At 36.2% G+C, this 24,211-nt stretch overlaps 1 protein-coding gene across 2 annotated transcripts in view; it reads right to left on the bottom strand.

Annotated features, from left to right (window-relative positions):
• Positions 1–24,211, bottom strand: part of LOC150099412 (arginine/serine-rich protein PNISR) — a 313,080-nt gene that overhangs the window by 188,852 nt on the left and 100,017 nt on the right. For both annotated transcript variants that reach the window (XM_090404218.1, XM_090404217.1), the window contains exon 6: positions 20,763–20,992. In XM_090404218.1, the coding sequence (XP_090260344.1) occupies positions 20,763–20,992 (230 nt within the window). The remainder of the gene's footprint in view (positions 1–20,762; positions 20,993–24,211) is intronic.

Below are 24,211 nucleotides of genomic sequence, written 5' to 3'. Positions count from 1 at the left end.
TGAGCACTTTGGCTAAATGTTTGGCTAATATGTATGTGGGTGAATCGATGCATCCACAATGGGATGTAATGGCACATTTTGTTCGTGGATTTTTGGTAGTCCATATATCTGGGGGGGGGGGGGGGGTCCTAGAGTTTTACAGTTTAAGTTTGTGACTTCCAGAGGCCAAGAGGTAACCTTTTTAAGAAGCATGTGGAGTGTTCTGATCTGTGTACTGGTGTTTTTTCTACCTATTTTCTTATAGTCCATAAGAAAATAGGTAGAATGATCTAGAAGTAAGGAGGCAAGCTTACCTGTGTAATCTAACTGGTTTAAAACCTCAGTGGTATTTTCCTTATCTGCTTTGGTAATTACTAATTCTTTTCTTGAGAGGTTGCTTTTTTGGTGATGTAGCACCAACATCAAATTGGACTGGCTATGTCCAATTTGATGTTGGTGGCAATATGATTGGGAAGGCTAAGGATACTTCATTCTACTTGGATCAATATTTCTTCTGCAGGAATTTTTTTAGTCCTAGTGCATAATTATGGCATGTGCGAGTATGCTAATTGCTTGAGGGTGAAATTTACTACTGTGTTAGGAGGTAGTTGAGGCTTGGAAGTAGGAGTTTTTTTTTTGTTGTTTTTTTTTTAGTGAATTTTCATATTACTTGATGAGCCAACATATTTTCTGAAATTCCTTCGTCTGTTGAAGCATTCAAGATGTTGGAAAGGATCATCCAAAGGTTGGAGTTAAGCATCACAGCAAGCTTCTCTTTAATAGCACGGATAGCTTCGTTAGTGTCAATCAGGAGAATGGGAGTGCAGGTAATCTGTTTCTATAAAAGAGTGAAGGTTAGCGTGCCTGTATATGCAACAAGCTTTCAGTGAAGTAAAGCAGCATTTTAAAAAGGCTAATCTATTCAGTTGTATGAATATTTTAAACTTCAACTTGCCATATTGTTGGCCCTTGCATGTAATTTATGTCCTCTTTATTCACTGATGTCCCACTCAAAGATACCTTAGACCTCATCCAAGCCATATTTCCTCCTGATATCTCAGTCCTGTTTAAGTTCACCATGAACTCAGGCTATTTCGTTTGGCAATGAAAATTCTACAAACAGATACAGGGGACAGCCATGGATTCTCTACTTCACATAAGCCTACTGCCGTGTTTGGCACACTGACATGTGCTTCAGAGATCACTGATTGGCTGTAGCAGGCAATTACAAACTCACGCAGCCTGGATTCACATGGGCGCGTATGCTGCACGTCACGTGAACAGCTGCTAGCCAATAGAATTCAATTTTTTCACCATGCTACCTGTAGTGTGCTATAAATTAACAATGAAAGCATAAATATAGTTTACAATTGATTAGGATCGGATCTAACATTGAAATCGGTGATATTATAGCAGGTCATTGCAACCATATTGTGACTATAAATGTCATATGAAAATGAATAAATCAAATGTTTAAATCGATATTTCTATTTTATTATAAGTGCCCGGATGGCTCAGTCGGTTGGCTTTTAACCTAAGGGTCCAAGGCTCAAGTCCCTGTTCGGGCAGTGTTTTTTTTTTTGAGAGAGGACTTGAAAGTATTGTTAAAGGTAGCGAAAGAAAAGAGTGACAGAGTTAGAATGGTGAGTCTGTTACCGCGGTATGACAGAGAGGAGTTTAGAAGGAGGGCCATAATCGCAAATGACATTATGCGCAGGTTATGCGGACGGTGTGGTGTGAAATTCGTGGATGTGTGGAATGAGTTTGATGGGCGAAAGGACTTATACAAGATGGATGGCCTGCATTTGAATGGACTTGGTGTGCGGAGACTGGAAAAAGTGTTGCTGAATGAAGTGAAAATGGATGTGCAGAACCAGGGAAACTAGAACTACCAAGGAGGGGGAGAAGTGGATATCCAGACATCAGTTGAGTGTAAAAATGTATATAATGTACCTGAGCCAGCACTAAGGACAAAAAATGGGAATGGGACATTTAGAATAACGCATCAAGATAGGGGTGGGACAAAGGGATCACTGCAATTCATGTATACTAATGCCAGGAGTATTAGGAACAAGAAGGAAGAATTTTTGGCCTTGATTGGCTCTTCCTGGCCACAGGTTATTGGCATTAGTGAAACATGGCTGACGGAAGATGATATAGTTAGTTGGATAGAATGTGTAGGTTATAGTATGTTTAGGAGGGACAGAGAGAATAAAATTGGGGGGGGGGGTATTGATGATAGCTGATGATCTGCAGCCAAGGAGAATTGAAGTATTGCAGGATAGTGAAAGGAGCTCATTTGAGGCTATTTGGTGTGAGATTGACACTGGCAGAATAAAATATACAGTTGGGTGCTGCTATAGACCAGGTGATGGAATAGATGGTGGAGATGGTATGCATAAACAAATTGATGAAATGAGTGGAAGGAGGGTAATTATTATTGGGGATTTCAACTATGGTAACATTGATTGGAAGGAGGAGAGGACACATGTGAGGAAGGAAATGGATTTTATTCAATTATTAAGGGATAACTATCTGAAACAGCATGTAATTGAAAATACTAGGGGTGTGAGAGTGCTTGACCTGGTAATTGCATCTCAAAATTTGACTGTAATGAATATGACCATGTTGCCACCTATTGGTGAGAGTGATCATAAGGTGGCTAATGGTATTATTTAGCCACCTGGGAGGTGGCTAAAGGTATGCAATTTGTGATTAAGACAGGGTATATGTGGAATTATCGTGCTGGCAAGTATGACAAGCTTAGGAGATTGCTTGGATCAGTGCCATGGCATGTACAACTGCAAGGGCTGAACGTCGATAGAGCATGGGAAGTGGTCAAAGAGCATTTACAGGAGGTTATGGCTGATTGTATACCTAAGGTCCGAATAGTGAAACAAGTAGGGGTTAAATGGATGAATAACACCATTAAGCCTGAGCTGCAAAAAAAGAAACAACTATGGAGGGAATTTAAAGAAAGGGGTGACCTGCAGGCACATGAACGGTATAAAGTGCAGGCCAGAAGGGTAACGAGTGTGGTAAAAACAGCAAAAGCCGATTATGAAAGGAAACTAGCTATGCAAGCAAAAGAGAATCCCAAACAATTCTTTCAATATGCTGCAAGCAAGAAAAAAACTGTACATGGCAAAATGATTTTAAAGAATGATGATGGTAAAGAGTTCACTGAACCAGTCGATATAGTGGAGTTACTGAGCGCGCACTTTGCAAAAGTATATCATCCAGGTGGTGACGTTGAAAAAACGAAGGAACCATTAGTTTATACGGGAATTGTGATGAACGAAGTGGAGGTGAATAGTCTATTACAGAACCTTAATGTGAATACATCTGTGGGATTGGATGGTATACCGGCACGGGTCTTGCGTGAAGCGGCTAAGGAATTATCAGTGCCCTTGACCATGTTGTTTAATCTGAGTCTCAGGTCTGGTTTAGTCCCAAAGGCGTGGAAAGAGGGGAAAATAGTGTCACTGCATAAAGGAGGATACAAAACTATGGTTGCAAATTACCGACCGATCAGCATATCAGGAGTCGTTGTCAAGGTCTTGGAGAAAGTAGTCAAGGGAAAAATACAGGAATGGATTGATGAAAATGAGATAATGTACAGAGGACAGCATGGCTTTGTGAAGGGTAGATCATGCCTCAGTAACTTGCTCAAGTTTTATAACAAGGTGACGGCTGAACTGGATAAGGGAAATGGGTTTAAAGTGATACTGCTGGACCTGGCAAAGGTGTTTGACAGGATACCACATGGAATTCTAATCCGTAAACTACAACATATGGGAATGGATATAGGGTTGGTGAGATGGATAGCTGGGTGGTTGATGGAGAGATATCAAAGAGTAGTTTATTCAAGAGTAGAGTCCAAAAGACGGCCTGTGACTAGTGGTGTGCCACAGGGTTCTGTTCTTGGACCACTGCTGTTTAATCTGTTCATTAACGATATAGGGAAGGGTCTAAGTGGGACAGTTCATTTGTTCGCTGATGATGCAAAGTTGGGTAGGGCGATAGTGAATGCAGAAGATGTCAAAGTCTTGCAAGATGACTTAGATCGATTGGAGTTCTGGACTAAGGACAATGGATGTCAATTTAATGTGACAAAATGTAAGGTTATGCATTTCGGAGTGAAAAGATTAGCAGCAGTATACCACATTGGTGGAACTGTACTCCAAGAGATTGATGAGGCCAGGGACTTGGGAGTGTTGGTGGATAGGGAGATGAAGTTTAGGGGGCACATTGCGAAAGTAGCTAAATCAGCTCATCAACTCACTTGGTTGTTGAAAAATACCTTGACGAGCAGAGACAAGCAAGTTATTGTACCTCTGTACCGAGCCTTGATAAGACCTCATCTCGACTACTGTGCCCAGATTTGGTCACCTCGGTTCCTTCTTGATGGGGAGGAGGTGGAGAGGATCCAGAGGCGAGTGACTAAGATGATAGCAGGTCTATGGAATGAACCATATGAGAACAGGTTGAAGATTTGTGGGTTGCAGAAACTGGTTGATAGGCGGAAAAGGGGAGATATGATTGAGACATTCAAATTGCTAAAAGGATTCTATAGGATTAATTCAGAGGATATTTTTGAGATCAGGACTGGTGGTGGGAGAACTAGGGGACACCCATGGAAGCTGGGCAAGAGTGTGGTTAGCAAGGTTGTTAGAGCTGGGTTCTTTACTTTTAGAGTGGTAAATGAGTGGAATAAGCTGCCAGTCTGTTGTGGGTGCTATGACAGTGAGCGAATTCAAGGCAAGGTATGATAGATACTGTGAGAATGTTGAACAGTTGTGTGAACATGATGTTTAGGGCCTCCCTCGATGAGTCTAACGATTCCCTGGAGTAGCCCGTAGTAATAATAATAATAATAAAAAAGCAACCTTTTTTTTTTTCCCCCTTGAGGCACCACAAACTTGCTTTGTGGGTAGCATGTGACCAGTGGGTTGCCAGTTTGTCACCCCTGCTCTATACACTACAGTTTATCATTAAACTTCAATGAAAATCCTGAATATTAAACTATTTATATACATGAAAATTGTTGTCATGGAATATTTTAGTGTGTCATAGTGGTATCAAACTATTACATAACTTTATTTCTTCTAGAATCAACATCATTAATTTGTATTACATTACACCACCATCGTATCCAAGGGCTTGTGAGGACACTTCATTCCACACAATCCATTATTTCCAACTACTTAGTCATCGATCTATTCATAAAACAGCATCAGCTACCATCTACATACATCATCCACACACACACAATCTACTGCACAGTAATAGTATTCTTTGTCTAAATCACATGGATTCTCGGCCAATTTGAATGCAGTGTGAAAAACTAGAGTTCTAGTAGAAGAAACCCTGCTACCTCCATTATCAGATTAGCTAACTCACCTTCAAGTGAAAAAGCTCATACAAAAAATCCTCTAATCATGACAAGAATCGAACTCAGGTCTTTTTCAAGCAAAGAGTGCAATGTCCCAACATTACTTCCAAATGAGCATATGGAAGCACTTAAAGTATAATGATTAAACAATGTTAATAAACAAGCTCTCATATCAATCAAAGCTATTTGAAAATTCCTTCTTAATACTATATATATATATGTGTGCATAAATATATAAAGTAATACTCAATATAAACAATAAACAAACACATGATGAACAAATAAACAATAATAATAAACAGTAAATAATAAACAAATAAACTGAATAATAAATAAAAAATAATAAATGCTTGTTGTTATTAATATTACTTAAGAGCTTCTGATAAAAAGAAAACAAGAAAATAATTTTTCTGTTATGGTCCAAAAGATCTCATTCTAAAAAATAAAATGCTTGAGAGCAAAGAGGACTCACAGTAACAAAATTGCAGAATATTTATCTAATTTTCAGCATCCAGGTTCTTTCATTATGATATCCAAGAAAACAAACTCTGTGTATAATACAAGAAATCAAGAAAACAAAATTTCCTCCATTTAATCATCAAACTATACTGTATTTGTACAATTCTAGCAGTCATACAAAGTGACTGGTAGGGTAAATAAGTGAATAAGAAGAATCATATAGTTTTACCAAAGCAATGGATGGTTCGCTTTGGTACATTAAGCAGCAAACTTATTCATTCTAGTTAAACGTTTTGAACATAAAAGTGATGAGCAATTTTGTGCTCAAGGAAAAGGAAGAAGTTTCCAGAGAAAATGGAAACTTTAAAATTATCTTTGAATTCCAAAGAATTTAAAAAAGGAATTGATATGTTAGAGAAGACGTGAAAAAAGAAATGTTTTTTTACTAAAGAAAGACTGACCCACAAATTATTTTTTTGGTTTTCAAAGAAAAGCAGATATGAGTTTGTCAACATGGTCATTGTCAATCACGCGATATCGCGTGGACGGCGCTATCAAGTTTCTGAGCGGAATAGTATAGCGGCCACAGCAAAAATGGCGCGTAATATTTATATTGCCCACTAGGGAAGGGATCGACTTTCGTGGAGTGGGGATGGCCGCCAGCCATTGTCTATTGTTTATGTTAGCCAGTCCGCACAGTGGCGGCGTTCGGACAAGGCGACGATTTTGTTTAGTTATTCGTTGATTTAGCGTGCTTGAAGTTTGGTTTTTATTTATTTTGAGGTTTTTTTTTTTTTTTTTTTTTTTATAGTAAGTTCCTTATAAATGTTGATTTTTGATAATTATTTTTTCTATTTGTACATTATTTTTAAAAATTTTACGTGATTATAAAAGACTGATAATTAAAGTTATAATTATTATATTTAAACGTTTTTTATTTATAAAATATATAACTTATTTGACCGAATTACATATCACGTGATAATTTGGCCACCACACGAAATTCCAATTTTCAGCTTGGCAATGAACGTGTTAATAATATTTTGGCAATTACTGTTGACAGAGAAAGAAACTTTGTACTGTCATCAAATCCTGTGATCTTGAAGAGAAGAAATAAGAAATCTCGTGTAATACTTATGTTATTTTTTTGATGTCAAGTCAGTGGGCCATACTCTCTTTAGATTATAAGTTCATTTATAATGCAGATTTGTACGTATAACTTGCAAAATATCATCATCATCAATTTTCCTCAAATTAGTCCATTACTTGTGAGCACTCTAATATTGTGGTATCTAACATTTCACACGTCTAAGGCACTTCTGACTGAATCAATCTACTTAGACCTTAGTCTTACTCTGAGTCTCTTTGCTGCCATACTGGCATCAAACAGTTATTTTGCTAACCCTTTGTATTCAAGTGGCAATACCACGTTAAATTATCTTTGCTCACATATTCTTGAATGCTAACAATGTCAAGTTCCTTACTAATCTTTTCATTTTTAATACAATTCTGCCATTGATGCCATCTGATTACTTTGCTAATTTTTCTCAGTAACTCTCAAATCTGAGGTCTCTAATCTTTGATCAACTGCTCTATTTCTAACCCATCTCTCATATCCATACCATAAATCTGGTTTGAATACCATCATGTATAGTGCAAGTTTGGTGTCTTGGCAAATTTCTCTCTTATTCCATATAAATTTGTTCAACTGGCTCATCACCATACTAGCTATGCTTAATTTTTCCATATTAGCCATGCTTTACTATTTCCATATTTAATTTACCAGTAAATCTTCACTAAGAACTGTGCCTAAATAGCTGAAATATCTTACTTTTCTATAGGTTCTCAAATGAGAATGCAGCTGAAGTTTTCTACATTCCTGACTATATATACACTCTTGGTCTTTTTTGTTGCTAATTTTCATGACAAACTTGTTACAGCTGTTATGCAATTTAGTTAGAAAACCTTAGTTATTTGCAACAGATGTATTTAGTGCAATATCATATGCATAAAGCAAAGCTAAGTTTGATGGCTCCAATTTTAATATCATGTTTAATGCCACTTTCTTTCATAACATAATCCATATAGTAAAAGTGGATATAATGTGCATCTTGTCTTACCCTTGGTTTTACATCAAATCATCTTCCACTATTTTCTTCAATTCTGACTGCTGTCTTACAACTTAAATATAGACTATGTATTGCTTTTAATAATGTTCCATTTACCCATATACTTGTAGTGTTTTGAAAACTTTTTCTCTTACAAAACTTGAGTACAGATCCTTGTTATTTCCTCGTGATTAATCAGCTGCTTGTCATAAAGTGAAAATCTAATCCTGACCACCTATATTTGGCCCGAATCCAGCTTATTCATCTCGAAGCTTCTCTTCCACAATTTTTCCCAATGTCTTTTCATGTATGCTTGAATAAATTTTACCTAGAACACTTAGGGAAATTTTTCTGTAATTCTCATGTTCAGCTTTATCCCCTCCCCACGTTTTTTTCCTTTTTTTTTTTAATATAGATAAGAACTATAAGAAATCTACTCCAATCTTCTGGAATTCGACTTTCCCAGGCTCTCTGAATTATGCAGTGTAGCCGTTTATAAAAACTCTTATATCTCCATATTGTAAGCATTTCTGGTTGAATATCTATTCCAGTTGTTTCCACATTTCTAGTTTTAAATGGCTTTTTCCATCTCAAGTACTGATATGTACTTCTGTTTGCATTCTTCTTGAAAGTTTTCTACTACTCTTCTATATCACTACTTGTTTTATTTAATAGTGTTTGAAAGTAAAGTAATTTGCCAGCCTAGTTGGCTGAGTGGTTGGTATACCCACTCTCCAATCCACAGGTTGTGGGTTCAAATCAAACCATGGGCATGGATGTTTGTATTTGTTTTGAGGTGTGAAATGAATTTCATTGTCCAGTACCCTGCTTATTTGAGGCCTGAAGTGGACTATGAAAAAAAAATTTAAAAAACAATAAATAAAATGATAAAAATAAATAATCATTAGCCCACCCACAATATGAAATGTACTATAGGTTTGCATATAACCTTTTGTGGGGGGTTCAACAAAAAAATTTGCTCTAGACATCTAGGATATCCTTATCTTCAGTTTTCATGTCACCCTTATCTTTGATTGATTTTACAGTACTCTTTTCTCCATTTTTCCTAAGTGTTTTCAAAATTCCAGAACAATCTGCCCTCTTCCTGATATTTATTTTCTATACTTTTACTGAAGTCTTCTCATGACTTCTGTATAGCTACTTTTACATAAAACTTGGCTCTCTTACATTTTTCTCTGTATTCTTTTGAAGCATCTGTGGACTTACTTGCTAGAAACTTTCAGTACATTTTCGTTTTACTGAGGACTGCTTTTTAACATCTTGTGTCCACCATAGCATTCTTATTTTTCTATCCTTTCAGACAACTTTACCACATACCTCCCAAGCTGAATCCATCAATGTTTTCTTTGGACTTTGCCATTGAGACTCCAAAGTTTGGTTCTTGTTTTCAACTTGTTTCATTTTTTTTTTTTTTTTTAATAATGTTTGTAGTTTCTACTGTTTACCTTCAAAAGCTGCTAAATTTTAATTCGTTTTACAATTTTCTTACATACAGTTCTTTTTAATCATTTTATCCTACTTAGCACTAAGTGATGCTCACTTCCAATTTCGAATCTACTGTCCACTCTTGTATTCTGAACCAGCATGAATATATCGCTATTTATAATGACACAATCAATGAGGCTTTTCTTATTTCTTGTATCTTCTCTCCACATGAACTAGTGCATATCCTTATACTGGAACCTGATGTTAACAATGACTAGTTTGTATCTTGAGCAGAAATCCAACAGATACTGTTATTATTAGCTTTGTCCTTTTTCCAAATTGTTTCCAAACATTCTTACATGCCTGGTGGGATTCATTTCCTACTCTGCTGTTTCATTACTTTGTTTGAAGTTGGCCCACATCACTCTACTTGAAATTGACTTGCAATCAAGAAGTTTATCTTCATGTTTGGTGTCAAATGCTATCGCTACTCCTTCCTTTCCTTGATCTCACCCATTTGTCTTCTTTGTCTCAGTAATACCAATTATGTCCACTTGGTACTTTTTCAGTTCATCTGTAAGTTCAATTTCCTTTCTATTAGTACTCCATGGTTAGTCAGATAGATATGGATAAATCAGAAGCCCCAGTTGGTTCTCCACATTCCTTAAATGAGATGTGGAGGTCTCCTCCTAATCATTTTGCATTGACCCAATTTAGCCCACTAGGGAGCACCATTTAGGACTCTAGGACCAACTTCTATTGCCTTTCTTCAGCCTTATTTCCCAAGTGCTAGTGCCTGTTTGGATATATCGTTTTTTCTGATCTCTGATAATGGCAATGTAAAAATGCCGAAATATAGGAATAGTATTAATTAAAGTTTTTTATAATTAATATTTTAGCGCACGTTATTTCCAGAAAAATAATAGTTATGAGTAACCAACATATAAGCCTATCTACCAGAATTTGACCCTTAACTGACCCACTTACAAAACCTAAATTCACATTAATATTATTGTTTGTAAATAAAGATATTAATAATTTTTAATTTAGTCTCTCACTCAATCTCTTAATTCTTAAGTTACTTCTTTTTATAATAACATCTCAGATCCAAATCTGTTATTAAATGAAAAGAAAAGTTAATAAATAACTCTGGTATACTACACACATAGCTATATTATGTTGGGGCTATGGGATCAGAGAAAAGGAACCTCTTTGGCATTCAGTACTAAACTCTAAAATAATAATAGTAGGCAGTGCAGATATATGCTCTGTGGTGAATGGAACAAATTTCAAAAGGAGAAATTGACCAATTTATTTGAGCTTGTGGTTCAACAAGGTTCTACATAGGAATATGTAGAGGAATTTCTTGAGTCATCACAGAAAACAGCTGACAAAGAAAAATAAAAGCTGGTACGAAATAAATTCCAGATATATATATATATATGTGTGTGTGTGTGTGTGTGTGTGTGTGTAGAAATATTTTTTAAAAAATTTGAAAAAAAAATAATAAAATTATTATTATTATTATTATTAGATTTCTGCTTGGGATATTGACTAATCCTTACTAATATGATATTCAAACATAATCATATCCGTATATTTACATTAAGAGAAGATACAAAAAATAAGAAAAGTCATACATACTAATTATAATGAAGAGCCAAAGTCTTACATACTGTATTATTACTGATAGTGATAACTTTAATATATTAGGATATAAGATATACAAAGGACTTCAAATATGAATGATCACTATTTAGTTTTATGCAAGATATGAATCAAATTAAAATTAAAAACATGAACAAATATTTTAAAAAGAATATAATTCTCGTAGACAGGCTTATACGTTGGTTATGCATTATTAAAACACTTAAGGAATAGAACAACGTAGATAAGGATATAAATTAAATTAAACTTTAATAAATATTTTCCGATATTTCAGCAATGTCACATTGCCATCTTCTAAAGGAACTTACAAAAAAAGCACGTGCATGTAGGCACTACAAACACAGTAACTGGGAATGAAGAGATGAAGCTATTGTTCTCCTAAAAGTCCTGATGGTGCCCTCTAGCGTGTTAAGTAGGTGTTCTTGGCTGTTGGGCTGAAGGTCTGCTGATGTAAGCCTCCCAAATTTTGGGCAGTCACATACAACCAAATTTGTTGAGGTTTGGAGAATTTCTTAGGGCTGAGCCTGATTCCATAAATAGTCATTCGAATTTGTATTTGCTAAGGTGTATTACTGTAGCTTTCTTCCACCGTATTCTGTGGCGTGTATCCAGAGCATGGTCCGCAAGACCAGAATGGCTGTACTTGTGAAACCGGATGTAGTCCTTGTGTTCAGAAATTCTGATATTCGCTGTCCTGCCTGTTTGGCCAAAGTAAGACAGATTACAACTGCAAGGGACCTGGTATACACCAGGTAGGTCTAGGGGAAGTGGTTGGTCTTTAGTGGAGCGGATAAGGGATGCCAATTTTCTGTAAGGTTTGTAACAGGAGGTCAGGTCATGCTTTTTTAAGATTTTGGTAATCTTTTCCGAGGTGCCTCGGATGTAGGGAATGGTGATGGATTTAAAGTAATCCTTGTTGTGGAGGGGTGGAGGGGATCTGTGGTTTGTAGGTTCTAATATTTTTTGGACTTTTTTTGGGGGGGTAGCCATTGGCTGAGAAAGTGTTGAGGATGTGATTTAGTTCAGTGTTTAGGGCCAAGTCGTTTGAACAGATTAGTTTAGCCCTATTGTATAGTGTTTAGTGTTTTCACTACTCCATATTGTTGTGTGTGTGGGGGGGGGGGGGGGGATTGTTGGTGAATGTATCTGCCTGTATGGGTGGGTTTTCTGTAAACTGAGAAAACCAAGGTTCCATTAGGCTGGCGGGTGACTAGTGTGTCTAGGAAAGGGAGGCTGTTTTTTTCCTCTTTTTCCAGGATGAATTTGATTCTGGGGTGTGGTTGTTTAAGTGTGTTAAGAAGGAGAGAAGTGTTTCAGAGCCATGTGGCCAAATACCGAACACATCATCAACGTAGCGAAGCCATATGGTTGGTTTTTGTGGGGCAGAAGCTAAGGCTTTTTCTTCAAAGGTCTCCATAAAGAAATTGGCCAAGGGTGGGGAGAGTGGTGAACCCATGGCTGTCCCCTCTATTTGTTTGTAGAATTTTCCTTGCCAAACAAAATAGCCTGAGTTCATTGTGAACTGAAATAAGGCTGAGATATCGGGAGAAAATTTAGTTTGGATTAGCTCTAGAGTTTCCTTGAGTGGGACATTTGTGAATAAAGAGGAGACGTCAAAGCTGACCATTATGTCAGTATGTAGGAGTGTAAGGTTTTCTATGCTGGCTTTGAAATGGGCTTAGTTTTTTATGTGTGATGGTGTGTTGCCAGAATAGTGTGTGAGCTCTTTGGCCAAATGTTTAGCTAATTTGTATGTGGGGGAATCAATGCCATCCACTATGGGACGTAATGGCACATTTTCTTTATGTATTTTTGGGAGTCCGTAAATACGGGGGGGGGGGGGTATAGAGTTAAATGGCTTTAATCTGTTGGTAACTTCTACAGGCCAAGAAGTGACTCTCTTAAGGAGCCTGTGAAGTTTTCTAATTTGAGAGTTGGTGGGATTGTAATTGATGGGGAGGTAAGTAGCCTGATCTAAGAGAAGAGCATTCAGCTTACCTGTGTAGTCCTTTTGGTTAAGGACTACAGTTGCGTTTCCCTTATCTGCTTTGGTGATAACTATTTCTTTATTATTCTTCATTTCCTGTAGAGCTTTATATTCCTTGTTGGATATGTTGGATTTTGGTGGGACTGTTTTGAAAAGGACACAAGCTACATCCAGTCTCACACTGTTGGCGACTTGATGTGGAAGGTGGTGGATTCTGCGTTCGATCTGGATCATAATATCCTCACTGGGTATTTTTTTGAGAGCAATCGCGAAGTTGTGGCCACGTGACAGCGCGATGATTGCTTCAAGCTTCAGGGTGACTGAAGAAAGGTTGATTACGGTATTGGCAGCAAGTTTTGGAAGGACGGTAGAGTTCTTTTTTAATTTTTCGAATTTTTTCATCTGTCGGCCTCGCATTTTTTTAAATTCTTTGTCAGCAGCGGTACATGAGACGTCACGTAAAATCGACCAAAGTTCGTGGTTTAAAGTGCACGAAAGCTCATCTTCGACGGCACGAATAGCTTTGTTAATGTCCGCTAAGAGCGACCGTGTGGCGGTGATTTGTTAGCGTAGCAACGCGTAGCTAGCGCGGTTATATATTCGGAGAGCTTTTTGTGACACAAACTGGAAAATATCGGAAAATATTTATTAAAGTTTAATTTAATTTATATCCTTAACTACGTTGTTCTATTCCTTAAGTGTTTTAATGATGCATAACCAATGTATATGCCTGTCTACGATAATCAACATCATCCACGGAGATACAATCGCACGGAAGGCCCGCCAATATGGTAAATTGAAATTGAAGCTGTCTAAGAAAATTAAATCGTCTAGCGTTCCTGAAATGCTGCCGTGATAATAAAGTAATCCCGAACTGTGTAAAATTTAAGCACCAGTTTGTGTCACAAAAAGCTCTCCGAATATATAACCGCGCTAGCTACGCGAACAAATCACCGCCACACGGTCGCTCTTAGCGGACATTAAGGAAGCTATTCGTGCCGTCTAAGATGAGCTTTCGTGCACTTTAAACCACGAACTTTGGTCGATTTTACGTGACGTCTCATGTACCGCTGCCGACAAAGAATTTAAAAAAATACGAGGCCGACAGATGAAAAAATTCGAAAAATTAAAAAAGAACTCTACCGTCCTTCCAAAACTTGCTACCAATACCGTAATCAACCTTTCTTCAGTCACCCTGAAGCCTGAAGCAATCAACGCGCTGTCACGTGGCCACAACTTCGCGATTGCTCCCAAAAAAATACCCAGTGAGGATATTATGATCCAGATCGAATGCGGAATCCGCCACCTTCCACATCAAGTCGCCAACAGTGTGAGACTGGATGTAGCTTGTGTCCTTTAAAAAGCAGTCCCACCAAAATCCAACATATCCAACAAGGAATATAAAGCTCTACACGAAACGAAGAATAATAAAGAAATAGTTATCACCAAAGCGGATAAGGGAAACGCAACTCAATCCACCTATATCTTAGTCTTTTTCCTGCCAACCTTGCAAAGAACACTTGTTTTGCTAATCTTTCCTCACCCATTCTGTTTAAGTGACCATACCACCTGAGATTAGCTCTGCTAACACATTCCTGGATGCTGACAATATCAAGTTCTTTCCTAATATCCTCGTTTTTAATATGATATTGCCATTGATGCCATCTGTTCACACCTCTAATCCTTCTCAGGACTCTCATATCTGCAGTCTCTAGTCTTTGGTCAAGTGTTTTACTTCTGATCCAGCTCTTAGATCAATAAGTTAAAAATTGGTTAGAATACTGTCTTCTATACAGCTAATTTAATGTTTTGGCTAATTTCTCTCTTATTCCATATAAATTTATTCTGTTGACTTCCTACCATACCAGCTTTGTTGATTCTGCTGTCTATTTACATATTTAATTTACCATCATCATCATCAAATTCCTGCCATGTACCCTCAAGGGGTGTACAGGATATGATAGTACTACATGAAAAAAATTACATCATTACTAACTTCCTATCTACAATTTTCCTCCAAATCAGTCTGTTACTTGTCAAGACTCCAATATTATCATTATCAGATCTTATATTTCTATTGTCTAAGACACTTTGCACGGTATCAATCCACCTATATCTTGGTCTTCCTCTGGGTCGTTTTGCTGCCAACCTGGCAGAGAACACTTGCTTTGCTAATCTTTCTTTGCCCATTTTGTTTAAGTAACCATACCGCCTGAGATTACTGCTAATACATTCCTGGATGTTGACGATGTCTAGTTCTTTCCTAATATCCTCGTATTTTATATGATATTGCCATTGATGCCATCTGTTCACGCCTATAATCTTTCTCAGGACTCTCATATCTGCGGTTCTCTAGTCTTTGGTCAAGTATTTTACTTCTGACCCAGCTCTCAGATCCATAAGTTAAAACTGGTTTGAACACTGTCATGTATACAGCTAATTTAGCGTTCTGACTAATTTCTCTCTTATTCCATATGAATTTATTCAATTGACTTCCTACTATACCAGCTTTGCTGATTCTGTTGTCTATTTCTATATTTAATTTACCATCTTCAGTAAAAATCGTGCCTAAGTAGCTGAAATGTTTCACTTGTTCCACAGGTTCTCCATTCACAACACAGTTGACATTTTCAATGTTCTGCCTATTTTCATTGTCTTTGTCTTTTTATTGCTGACCTTTATACCATATCTATTACAACAGTTATTCAATTTAGTCAGAGAATCTTGCAGACTTGTAGCGGATTTATTTAGAAGTATAACATCATCCGCATAAAGCAAAGAGCTGACATTAACATCTCCAATTTTGATATCATGTTTAATACCACTTCCCTTCATAGTGTGATCTATATAGATAATGAATAACAGAGGGGATAATTTACATCCTTGTCACACACCAAATTTAACATTAAACCATCTTCCTGTACTTCCTTCAATTCTAACTGCTGACTTACAACTCACATGAAGACTAAGGATTGCTTGATATAATGCCCCATTGACACCATATAACTGCAGAATATTGAATAGCTTCTCTCTTGGCACCTTGTCATATGCCTTTTCCAAATCGACAAAACTTAAATACAGATCTTTTTTATATTCCCATGCATTCTCGTCTATATGTCGTAAAGCGAAGATCTGATCCTAACAGATCTTCACTTTACGACAAATTTACGAATCACTATTTGGCCTGAATCCAGCTTGTTCTTCACCAAGCTTTTCTTCCACAATTCTTCTCAACCATTTCTCAAGTATACTTGCATAGATCTTGCCAGGAACACTCAGTAGGGAAATACCTCTGTAATTCTCACATTCAGTTTTATTTCCCTTTTTATATATGGGTACTATGAGAGCACTACTTCACTCATCGGGAATTCGTCCCTCTGTCCAGGCTTTCTGAACTATGCAGTGCAGCCACTGTAAGACTCTAATACCACCGTACTTCAGCATTTCTGTCGATCATCATCTACCCCTGCTGCCTTGCCAAATTCCAAGCCTTTGGTGGCTTTTTCTACTTCAAGTATGGATATGTATTCCTGACTGCATGCCTGGTCAGTGTATTTTACCACTGTGCTGTCAACACTGCTTGTTTCATTTAGCAGTTTTTCAAAGTAATTACTCCATACTTCAAGGATATCTTTTTCTCCTGTTTTCATGTCACCTCAACTCTGACTCCTTTTACAGCACTCTTTCCTCCATTCCTAAGCTTCTTCAACAACCTCCAGAATATTTTGCCATCTTCTTGATATTTATTTTCTATGTTCTTACCAAAGTTTTCCCATGACTTTTGTTTAGCTAGTTTTACACAGTGTTTAGCTTTCTTACATTTGTCTCTGTATTCTCCAAGAGCACAAGCTGACTTATTTGCCAGGAACTTTTGATATGCTCTCTTCTTTTCTTTCACTGCCTTTTTAACTTCCTGTGTCCACCATGGAGTTCTGATTTTTCTATCCTTACAGACAACCTTACCACATGCCTCTATGGCTGAATCAATCAGTGTTTTCTTCAGGGCTTACCAATGAATCTCCAAGGTGTGGTTCCTGTTCTCAAACTCTTTCATTATTTCTCAACTTTTATTCGCTTTAAAACTTTCTTACATGTTATTCTTTTCAATATGAAATTCAATTTTATCCTGCTCAAGACTAAATAGTGATTACTTCCAATTTCAAATCCTCTGTACACTCTGGTGTCCTGCACCAAGGAGAAAACATCACTATCAACAATAACATAGTCAATGAGACTTTTCTTATTCCTTGCCTTTTCTCTCCATGTGAATTTGTGCACATTTTTATGTTGGAACATGGTGTTAATAATAACCAGTCCGTGTCCTGAGCAGAAATCCAACAGGTATTTGCCATTATTATTAGCTTTGCTCTTTTCTCCAAATTTTCCCAAAATATTTTTGTATGTCTGATAATCATTTCCTACTCTGCTATTTAGATCCTCAACAAGAACCAACTTTTCCTTTTTTATTGTGTCAGTTGCTTTCTCTAAAGCCTCATGAAATTCCTCCACTTCTACCTTAGAAGAACTTTCTGTGCGACCATATGCACAAATAAGTCTCATTGTCCAGTTCCCCATTCTCGTATTTGCCCACATCACTCTACTTGAGACTACCTGCCATTCAAGAAGATTAGCCTAGTATTTAGTGTTGAATACTATGGCTACTCCTTCTTTTCCTTGTTTGTCATTGCCTGAATATAACATTTTGTATTTATTGCTCAGAAAGATCTCACCAGTTTTGGCCTTTTTTGTTTCAGTCACCCCTATTATGTCAATCTGGTACTTATCTAATTCCTCAGCTAGCTCCATTTCTTTGCCATTCAGGCTTCTTATGTTGATAGTATTGAACTCTAGTAATGTTGAATTGTGGTGGGTTTTAGGATTTGTTCCAGTAGCTGACTTTTCGCTGTTTGCCCTGGTTCCCTTGCGAAAACAATGGGAGTCTTGTTTAACCGAGCGACGTCCCAGCCAGCATGAAAGTCTGTCATGTTGTACCATCATTTTTTATATTGGTTTAAGCCAATAAGAATACAATTTGGTTGGCTAAATCCCAAATTGCCAGCCCATCCTCGCTCGTTCAGTATCCAGATAGATGCCTAATGGTGCACCACGAGAAGGTGAGATTAGACATTAGGTCAGAAGTCCTGATCGGTTCTCTGCTTTCCTTTAAAGGCTATGTGGAGGTTTCTCAGTTATATAGCTTTGACCCTTAACCACCTGAGCAGATCCAAGTATAAAAATGTCATTTAAAGAAACAATAGAGGAATTGGAAAACAAGAAGCAAACTTTAGAATCAGTGGCATATTTTGAAAAAACTTGATTGAGTATGAGGAAACATATAGTTAAATTGCTTGTGATAATGTAAAAATATTCTCTGCAGTAGACAATTAAACAGGCAGTCCCAGTGATTACAGAAAAAATTTAAGAAAGGTGTATATAAATAGCTAAACAAAAGTCTTGGGAAGGTATGAATATAGAAGATAAATATCATGAATGTAGTGAAATGTTCTAAAGGCAGTTGAAAAAGATTAAAAATGGAGAGAAAAGTATTATACAAGGTGCCTAGATGTCCAGAGTAATTAATATTAAAGACTATTAAAAATGAAATAAGCAGTGACAGAACTGTAGAAATTTTTCAATTTTCAAATATATCAATACTTGAGGTAGAAAAACCAACAATCAAAAACTTGAAATGTAGAAAGGCAGTTGGAGTAGATGATACCTGACCATAAATACTTAAACATGGAGGTATAAAAGTCTCCATAATTCAGAGAGTCTAGTCTGAAAGTCGAATTTCAGAAGATTGGAACAGAGCTCTCATAATTGCCATCTATAAAAAAGGGAATAAGGTTGAATGTGAGAATTACAAAGGAATTGCTACTAAGTATTTCATAAAATTTATACAAGCATACTTGTATAAATTTTACTGTGAAAGAAAAACTTTGAGAGGAATAAGCTGAGTTCTGGTCAAATACAAGTTGACAAAATCAGATTTTTTCACTTTATGCCGAACAGTTGATAAATCATGAGAATATGACAAGTATCCATGCTCAAGTTTTCTATATCTGGGGAAGGCATATGACAGGGTGCCCAGAGAAAAGTTTTCAAACACTACTAGTATGTGGTAAATATAACATTTTACAGAAAAATATATGGTCTATATTTATGTTTTAAGTCTGCAGTTAGAATTAAACGAAATACAGGCAGATAGTTTTTTGTAAAATCAGGAGTAAGACAAAGATGCACATTATCTCTACTCTTGGATCGCATTATGAAAGAAAGTGGCATTAAACCTGAAATTAGAATCAAAGCTATCAAAATAGCTCTTTACTTTATACAGATGATGATGTATCCATAAACACAGTGAGAATGCAAGTCTCAGAGTCCTCTAAATTGCATAACAGCTGTGAGAAATTTGATATGAAAATCAGCAGGAAAATTTGAGAACTTATAGAACAAATAAAATATTTCAGCTATTTAGGCATAGTTTTTAGTGAAGATAGCAAATAAATTTGAAAATAGAAAACAGAATAATCAAATCTGGTATGACAGAGAGTCAGGTGAATAAATTTACATGGAATAAGAGAGAAATTAGCCAAAGCTCCAAACTCACAATACACAAGACAGTAATCAAACCAATGTTATGGATCTGAGAGTTGGACCAGAAATAAAATACTTGATCAAAGATGGCATCAATGGCAGAATCATATTAAAAATGAATATATAAGAAAGGAATATGACATCATTAGCATTCAAGAATGTGAGAGAGAGCTAATCTCAGGTGGTATATAGCCACTTAAACAGAATGGGTTAGCAAAATAGGCATTTGTTGCCAAGATGTCAGGAAAGAGACAGGTGGATTGATTCAGTCAGAAGTGCCTTAGAAGCACGAAATGTTATATGGCAATATTGGAGTGATGACAAGTAATAGACTAATTTGAAGGAAAACTTTGATAGGAGACTAACAATAATGTAAACTTAATCATGTAGTGCTGTCCTAGAAGGCTGACCATCCCTTGAAGGTACATATCAGGAAATGGATGATGATGATGGGATAATAAATCCAAAAACACTAAACTTGTCATATACAAGACAGTGCACGAACTAATTTTGACTTATGAATCTCAATTTTTGGCTAGAAATAAAATAGTTAATAAAAGGCTAGAGATCCTAAATAAGAAAATTATAGAAGACGTTAGGAAAAAATGGATACACAAAAAAAAAATGACCAGATGGCATTGAAGGCTGAAGTGTCTTTTATGAAGAAATCAAAATTAACTTGACACTTATCATTCAAAAATGTGTAAGCAGCACTAACTGAAGGTGATATTGTCACTTAAACAGAATATACAGCAGAACTTGGTAAAACAGGTGTTAAGATGCCAGGGGAGGACAAAAATCTCAGAGAAAAAAAGAAAAAATCTAGATGAATCGATGCCATTAGAAATTTTCCAATTACCAAACTATTACATCTGGCAATGTTGAAGCCCTGATAAATAAGAGATTATTTCAGAAGAAAACTACTGATAAGATACCAGTAATAATGTAAACTTAATTGTGTAGTACTACCATAGTATCTCACACAACCCTTAAGGAGACAAAATCAGAATGTAATGTTGTAATAATGCAATGTAAATTTGTAGCTTTATCGGAAATAGCCAACAATATTAATTACTGTGCATTTATTTTTAGTGAAAATGTTTTACATACAGAAAAAACTTACAAATTTACTCCTCTGAAGTACTTCAAAAGGAGAAATCTTCGCTATTCCACTGCTCCTTTTTTTCCGAATGTCAATATCTTTAGCAGCTTTATCATCTGCACCATGCATTGTTATCCTTTCTGTTCTTTCCTTTTCTACTCTTTCTTTCTCCTGTCTTCTTTGTCTTTCTCGTTCCATCTTTTCAAGACCCTCTCGAATCCATGCTGGGAGATGCTTCCTCTTAGCTGCATCTGTATAAAATAATTTCATAGTAGTAGTATAAATTACAGTTCATACAGAAATCACTATACAGATAACCCTTGATTAACGTGATTAATTAATCCCTCGATGTTACCACGTATATCAAAATCACGTTAATCAAATATAATGATCAATGGTAAAAAGTATAATTCGTCCATGATCGATTACTGTATTAATAGTTCATTTTATATGGTACTCTTTTAGGAAAGATAAAAAATGAATGCAAAGTAAATGTTTAATAAATACTTGTACCTACATTAGTTTCTGCAATTTTTTATCAAAAAATTTATCAAGAATCGTTGATAACAAGCAAAATGACTCTTCAGACCTCGGCAAACAAGCATTCTTCGATTAACATCTGGATCCATATCCATTACTGGCTGCTTAAGCAATTCCAAACTGCAAAATATTCCATCCAGTTCTTTGACTGTTATCTCCTTTGGAACCTCATCTTCACATCCATTTGTTCGTTGTCTTCATATGCGAGTTGTTGTTCAATTTCAAAAAGATCGTTGCCACTGAAATCTTTTCAATTTGAAGCCAACAATTCTTTAACATCTTCTGCATCAGCACAATCAAAACCAAGGTCTTCACCAACTGCAACGATTTCTTTGACCACGTTGTTCACAGGATTTTGAAAACAACCTAAGTCATTAATGCAATCTGGCAAAAAGGTTTTTCCAAAAAGCTCACGTGCAGCTAGAAGACACTTGCTCCCACGAGTCACGAATGTTTTCAATTGCGTGTTTAATGTTAAAATTTGTCCAAAATTCTTGGAGTGTAATTGCATTTTCTCCCATTGTTGTTTCTACTGCCCATGAGAATGTCTTTTTAAGAAAATAGGCTTTGAAAATTGCAATGATGCCTATGTGAATGGTTGGACATAGGTATCATTGTATCTAAACGCAAAAGAGCTTTGAATGCTAAGTTATTTCTCTTACAATAAGCTTCGACTGCCACACAAAAATAAGACGTAAACCAATCTTTGAATAGGCTTTGGGTAACCCAAGCCTTCTGATTTGCCCACCAAATTACAGGCAGAGTTCCTGTTATATCATTTTAAAGCCAATGGGTTCCGAATTCGATAAACAAGCAGTGGTTTCAATTTAAAATCTCCATTAGCATTTCCTCCAAGCATAACACTTAAGCGATCTTTTGATACTTTATAGCTAGGCTTCGCTGCTTATTTTTGATATAAAAGTTCTAGATGGCATTTTTTTCCCCCACCAGTTTCATCAACATTGAAAATTTGGTGGTAATCCTAACCATTTTCTTCGATAATTTTCTGCAGCTCAGCAGGAAATGTAGATACAACATCTTCATCAGCACTTGCAGTTTCACCTGTTATTTTCATATTCTTTAAGTCCAGCACTAGATTTAAAATTTTCAAGCCAGCCTTTACTAGCTGCGAATTCTGAATTATCTTCTTTATATTTAAAAGAGACTAAAGTCTTGTTAAGTTCTTGAAAATAGGCTTGGAGCTTTGGCCGTGATATTATAGGCACTAATTGGAATTCTCTTTTGATTGCAGTCATCCAAGATACCATGCAATGCACTGCATACTTGCAGATGTAGATATAACTTTTCCCAGCTCGCAATACTCATCAGCTTTGGATAAAATAATCCATATTATAGACTAGTTAAAACCAAATTCGCTTGCAATCTTACTTTTACTTTCACCAAGTTTAAATCTTTAAATTATGTAAAGCTTTGTATCTAAGGTAATTACTTTCCTCCTCTTTTTTCATTGAATGACAAGGTTGTGGAATGATGTCATCATGCTCATGACTTCCGTAAGCATGGTAAATTTAAAGGCACGTTAATTAAAACTATTGCCGTGTATAAAAAGGGATTGTCGAAATTAATTTTGCTGCGATAATCAAATCCCGTGTTAAGCAAAACTGCGTTAAGCAAGGGATACCTGTATAATGATTTGCAATGTACAAGTGCTGACAGAAAAATTGAAACAGTAATGCAGCGCTGCAAAATCTCTCATGATATGTGACTTTGAGGCTTATCATGTTTGGTTTTACATGTTTTTTGTTTAGGAGAAAGTAATGTTTTTTTGACTGAAATAATTTTTTCTCTAATAATATTGTATTGAACCTTTGCTAACATACTGCAGTGCATGATGTCATCGTGTAAGACTATTAAGTAATATTAAATCAGTAAGTCTAATCTTAAGATTAGTGAAGAATTTTGAGAATTGCCATAGAGGGAAATTTCTAAAGACATGTGAAAGATGATGTCATTATGTCCAAAGGCCAATACATGACAATTGCCATGGATAGAGAATTCCAAAGATGCACGAAGAATGATGTCAGCATGTCCGATGGTCAACATGTGACCATTTTCAAGAGAGGCGTGCATGCACACAACGAAGGTCCTTGCCTATATAAGGCAAGTCACCGGGAAGAAATTTTGTCTTAGGGTTTTCTAAGCTTTCTCTTACCTGGGTCCGCCGTCATGCAAGATTCATTGTCAGGAATTGAAAGAAAACTGTCTACCATGAGAAATATTGTGTTGATCATCTTGAAAGAAAGGGACTGTACATCACCGCCATGTTAAGGGTCCTATAAGGTATAGTTGACAACTCCGACAAGGAAGAAGCTTAGTGAGAAAACAGGAATGAGTCAGCAAGCAGAAAGAAAGACAAGAAGACTTATGTGTGAACAAAAGGTTAATGTGAAGACTGTGCTGAACAAGAATTGTAAGTAGTTGTAATACTGAACAAGAATGTATGTCAAGTGTCTATGATGTTTATGAGATATTGTATATTAATGTTGAATTAGGCTTAAGTTAGATTAGAAGGAATTGAGACTAGCAAGAGTATTGTAATTGTAATGACATTGTGTGTGTGTGAGAGAGAGAGTGAATCATTCTGTAAATATTTCCTTTTGACTTAATTAAATTTATCCTAAAAAATTTGAACCTGCATAAGATAGAAATTTATGATTTATGGGATTTATAATTAAGCCACGACTAGTTTAAAGTAAGAATAATATGAGCGGGAAAACGAATGAATGATATCTGCTTTGTCTTTGGTTTAAGATCTTATAATCTCACACTCAATATATAGTCTAACTGGCACAGTCGTTAAACAAATAAATTTGTTAGAAATATAGAGGGTAAGAAATAAGATATAGTATAAACAGGTAGGTGGAAGCAGTTGATGGTTAAGGCATTCGATCATTCCCAAATACTGAGTA

This window comes from Typopeltis vanoorti, chromosome 14, assembly GCF_054136105.1.
Source record: "Typopeltis vanoorti isolate ZY-2024b chromosome 14, IOZ_Tvanoo_1.0, whole genome shotgun sequence".
In the NCBI taxonomy this organism is placed as follows: Eukaryota; Metazoa; Arthropoda; class Arachnida; order Uropygi; family Thelyphonidae; genus Typopeltis; species Typopeltis vanoorti.
Note: the sequence above shows the minus strand (reverse complement) of the source record. Positions and strands in the feature narration are given on the sequence as shown.